Source organism: Trifolium pratense, linkage group LG5, assembly GCF_020283565.1.
Source record: "Trifolium pratense cultivar HEN17-A07 linkage group LG5, ARS_RC_1.1, whole genome shotgun sequence".
Taxonomy (NCBI): Eukaryota; Viridiplantae; Streptophyta; class Magnoliopsida; order Fabales; family Fabaceae; genus Trifolium; species Trifolium pratense.
Genome location: NC_060063.1, coordinates 24,271,174 through 24,275,348, shown reverse-complemented (window position 1 = coordinate 24,275,348; position 4,175 = coordinate 24,271,174). Strand labels below are relative to the sequence as shown.

The following is a 4,175-nucleotide window of genomic DNA, read 5'->3' as shown; positions in this document are numbered from 1 at the left end:
GTGCCCGGTTTGTCTTGATTTCCGATTGATGAACAAGAAGGAACGAAGTGCTCGACCGGAAGGGAAAGGAAAATTTAATGATTTTCTTTTTTGACTCGCCTCCGGTCTCCTTTGGACCCAAAGCCCGCATTAAACAAAATGAAATATTTATATAAAAGACATTAGTGGAACTCGAACACGCAACCTCGCGCTTGAAACTCTTTGAACACTCTTTTTACTACCAAATCGACTAATTCACATATTTGAAAATAAATACGAAAAACAATCCATATGATAGTAAAAGACGGGCAAAATTTGGGGTATGACACACAGTTATTGAGTCAAGGCTGTTACGATTTAACGAGGCCAAGGCGCTGATTCACGATGTCTGTCACAATGAAGAAAGGGAGGTAGCTGGATGGTTTGCTGTGATGATTTGGATGCTATGGAACAATAGATATGACTGGTTATGGAACAAAGAAAAAAAGAATGCAACTCAAATTGGTATGCAAGCTTTTCAAATGTGAAATGATTGGTTCAAAGCTCAAAACTTCAAACAAGCTGATGGAGATGAAGAGCAAGCCCAGCAGCAACACACTTGGCAGCCACCATTTGGTGTATTAGAGATGAAATGGGGCTGTTTGTACGTGCAGGAACAGCTTGGGACACTGGTGCGTGTTCTATCATTGAAGCTGAAGCATTGGCTTGTTAGAGGCTATACAAGCTGCTATAAGCATGAATTTGGAGCACATTGTATTTGAAACTGAAATGTGGGATGTCGCTCAAGTGAGTTTGGATCATTAGATGATAGTGGATTTCTTGAAGTTGTTGACTTGTCTTTGGATGAGCCAGGCTTAGAGGAGGGTTTTCTCAATGTGGAGTGACTATGATATGATTTGTTTTAGATAATTTTCCTTAATTGAAAGTACTCCGTTTGTTTTGGTGGATTTATAAATTGTGCTCATAAATTGCATTATTTTATTAATATATAAAATATATATAGTCGTGTCCGTGTCCGTGTCCTATGTCTTTTACATTAACGGTGTCCTCGTATCCGTGTCGTGTTCCGTGTTCGTGTCCGAGTCTAGGCTTCATAGCTTCTAACAATAACCTTTCAATCCTTCTAAAAACCAGGAAAATGTAGATTCCCATTAAGAAATCTCATGAGGCATATTAATTTATAGATACATATAATTTAAGCATATTCATAATTTAAAAATGTAAATGAATAATGAATAATACAAATAATTTGGACCACTGTAGTGTAGCAAAGGAATTAAAGGCCAATTTAAAGAGGTTAAAACTGCATAAATTTCACTGTAAAATTGTTCCTGCATGAATTTAAAACTGCATAAATTTAACACAGATTGTGGGCATACATACTGACCTATAAAAGCATAGCATAAATTGTCACCAGTCTTGTGATCACGGATGATTTTAGCCCTATAATCAAATATTTCAGGTGAGAACGATATGTAATTGCTAATGCTAAAGATGCTGACAATTCCACTCTTCAGTAATACTCACAATGATACAGTTCCAAAGCGTGAAAATATTGTATGCAAGTCCTCGTCCTATAATTTAAAGAGAAAATCATTAATAGTTAAGAAAACACTGAATGTTATCTCAGTAGAAATGAGTGTGTATAGAAGGTCTTAGAATTGAGTATTTGGCCTAACTCATCCTTACAAAACCGGTTTGTAAAGTGATGATTGCCTCTAGTTTATAAACACTTAGTCAGGCCATATCGCAACCGATGTGAGACTTCTTAACACCCCCGCTCACGCCAAGCGCTCTAGGCTTGAGGCGCGGATATGAAAGGTGGAGGGTCCAATCAAAAACCTGATTGCAGGCAGCCCGACGAAGTGGCCCAGCGAATCGTGGAGAGGCTCTGATACCATCTTAGAATTGAGTTTTGGGTTTAACTCATCCTTACAAACCTGGCTTGTAAAGTAAGGATTGTCTCTAGTTTATAAACACTTAGTCAGGTCATATCTCAACCGATGTGGGACTTCTTAACACCCCGCTCGCGCCAAGCGCTCTGGGCTTGAGGCACGGATATGAAAGGTGGAGGGTCCAACCAGAAACCTGATTGCGGGCAGCCCGACGAAGTGGCTCAGCGAATCGTGGAGAGGCTCTGATACCATCTTAGAATTGAGTTTGGGTTTAACTCATCCTTACAAAACCGGCTTGTAAAGTAAGGATTGTCTCTAGTTTATAAACACTTAGTCGGGCCATATCGCAACCGATGTGGGATTTCTTAACACCCCTGCTCGCGCCAAGCGCTCTGGGCTTGAGGCGCGGATATGAAAGGTGGAGAGTACGATCAGAAACCTGATTGCAGGCAGCCCGACGAAGTGGCCTAGCGAATCGTGGAGAGGCTCTGATACCATCTTAGAATTGAGTTTTGGGTTTAACTCATCCTTACAAAACCAGCTTGTAAAGTGAGGATTGCCTCTAGTTTATAAACACTTAGTCAGGCCATATCGCAACCGATGTGAGACTTCTTAACAGAAGAAAATGATAGAGATCCATTAGAGAGTATAAAAGATTACTGACCTCAGTAACCGGATTCAATTTACAGACAAATAGTACATTATCTGGAGGCTTAACCTCAGCATCTGGAATATCCCCATTCTAAAATAAGGAAGCAAGGGAGTTACACAAACGCCTCATAGTCACATACAAAAGCATGAGGTACTTAAATTTTTGTGTAACGTATACTTACACTCTCAAGCACAACTGCCCTAGAATGTGCTTCCTTTGATCTAATAACTTCTTCAAGTTCTCCTGGGTTTAATTGTTCATCCATGGGAACCCAATCAACTTCAAGCCGGACTTCATCATCAACCTAGTAAAATTGCACTTAGTCATGACTTTGAAATTCAAACAGGCGTGCTTACTGAAGACTGTAAAGTTGAATTGTTCACTATAATGTTTGATATATGATAAATACATAAAAAGTAAAACCCGACATATTCATCCATATATAGATGATGTTGTCATTCATCTCCGAATTAGGCATACAGTGACAGCCAATATAAATCAATTTGTAATATCACAATTCACAAGAATCCAATCATCCGATAATCAATTTTTGATTTGCTGTTGTAATTTATAAACATGGCTGAAAAAACTTCATCAATACAGCAACAAGTAATTAAATTTAGGGAAATGCTAAACAGTGCTCCAGGGGCAATGGTTAAGGAAACAAAAATGGTAATATATTCTTGAAAGTAGTGCATTCAATGCCTTGAAATTTAAAAAAAAAGAATCTTTTCTACTTAAAACTTTTACTTTTATTTCCATTTTTGTTTCCTTAACCATTACTCAGGGGCACTGTTTAGCATGACCCATAAATTTATTAAGTTGAATAACTCATGATCAGGAAAACCATGAAAGAAACTGTCAATAGGTTTAATGTCTTAATGGCAAATTCAAATGCTATGCATTTGTAACTGTTATTTTGACAATAGTAACTGCTATTAATTAGTATATATTGTATAATAAATGTTGATATGACAGCTACAGATTTATTGGGCTGATTCAAATGTAATTACATTGTATTTATATGAGACTTCTCCTAGAGGAGAACATACAGTTTTCAGATCAATACTTCCATGAGTCTAACATTCTTTAAGTTTAACATGGTATCAGTCTAGGTTACGATCCAAAATCTAGTCTGAGTTCTTTAGCAGTGTGTTTCACTCTTAGTCAAGAATCTCGGTATTTTATTTCTTTTCTGGTTATTTCTTTTTCAACCCAGATTGTCATCTTGCGTGTTCAATTTTCTTCGATTCAATGTCGATAGAGAAACATGATGTTTTCATGGTCCGCCTTAATGGCAAAAACTATTCATCTTGGGAATTCCAGTTCTCATTATATGTCCAAGGAAAAGATTTGTGGGGTCATGTTGATGACACAACTCCTGCCCCCGACAAAGACAAAGATAAGGATGCACATGCCAAATGGAAAACTAAAGATGCTCAGGTCATGACCTGGATCACCAGTTCGGTTAATCCCAACATTGTTCTGAACCTTCGCCCTTACAAGACTGCAGCAACAATGTGGGCTTACTTGAAGAAAATCTACGGTCAGAACAATGCAGCCCGTAGATTCCAGCTTGAGTATGACATAGCTAATTTTAAACACGATAGTCTCTCTATATCTGATTTTTACTCTCAATTCATGAATCT

The 4,175-nt window shown here is 37.9% G+C and overlaps 1 protein-coding gene across 3 annotated transcripts; it reads right to left on the bottom strand.

The window, feature by feature from the left end:
• Window positions 1-998: 998 nt before the first annotated feature.
• Window positions 999-2,829, bottom strand: LOC123882994 (peptidyl-prolyl cis-trans isomerase CYP59-like). Of its 3 annotated transcripts, none has more exons than XM_045931678.1 (3): window positions 2,708-2,829; window positions 1,507-1,553; window positions 999-1,422 (listed from the first exon to the last, which is right to left on the bottom strand). In XM_045931678.1, exons 1-3 carry the CDS (start codon window positions 2,789-2,791, stop codon window positions 1,185-1,187), a joined length of 369 nt encoding a protein of 122 aa, XP_045787634.1. In that variant the 5' UTR covers window positions 2,792-2,829; the 3' UTR covers window positions 999-1,184. The 3 variants fall into 3 exon arrangements, 1 of the variants encoding a protein (XP_045787634.1); XR_006800086.1 differs by having other exon boundaries at window positions 1,258-1,422; window positions 2,539-2,829; XR_006800087.1 differs by lacking the exon at window positions 1,507-1,553 and having other exon boundaries at window positions 1,258-1,422; window positions 2,539-2,829.
• Between the last annotated feature and the right edge of the window lie 1,346 nt (window positions 2,830-4,175).

What these genes read in the sequence shown, in the direction of transcription:
- LOC123882994 (XM_045931678.1), bottom strand. Translation starts at nt 2,791, where the DNA reads ATGGATGAACAATTAAACCCAGGAGAACTTGAAGAAGTTATTAGATCA. An exon ending in GGGCAGTTGTGCTTGAGAGT is followed by an intron (nt 1,554 to 2,707) that starts GTAAGTATACGT and finishes TTTAAATTATAG; the next exon opens with GACGAGGACTTGCATACAAT. An exon ending in CGCTTTGGAACTGTATCATT is followed by an intron (nt 1,423 to 1,506) that starts GTGAGTATTACT and finishes ATTTGATTATAG; the next exon opens with GGCTAAAATCATCCGTGATC.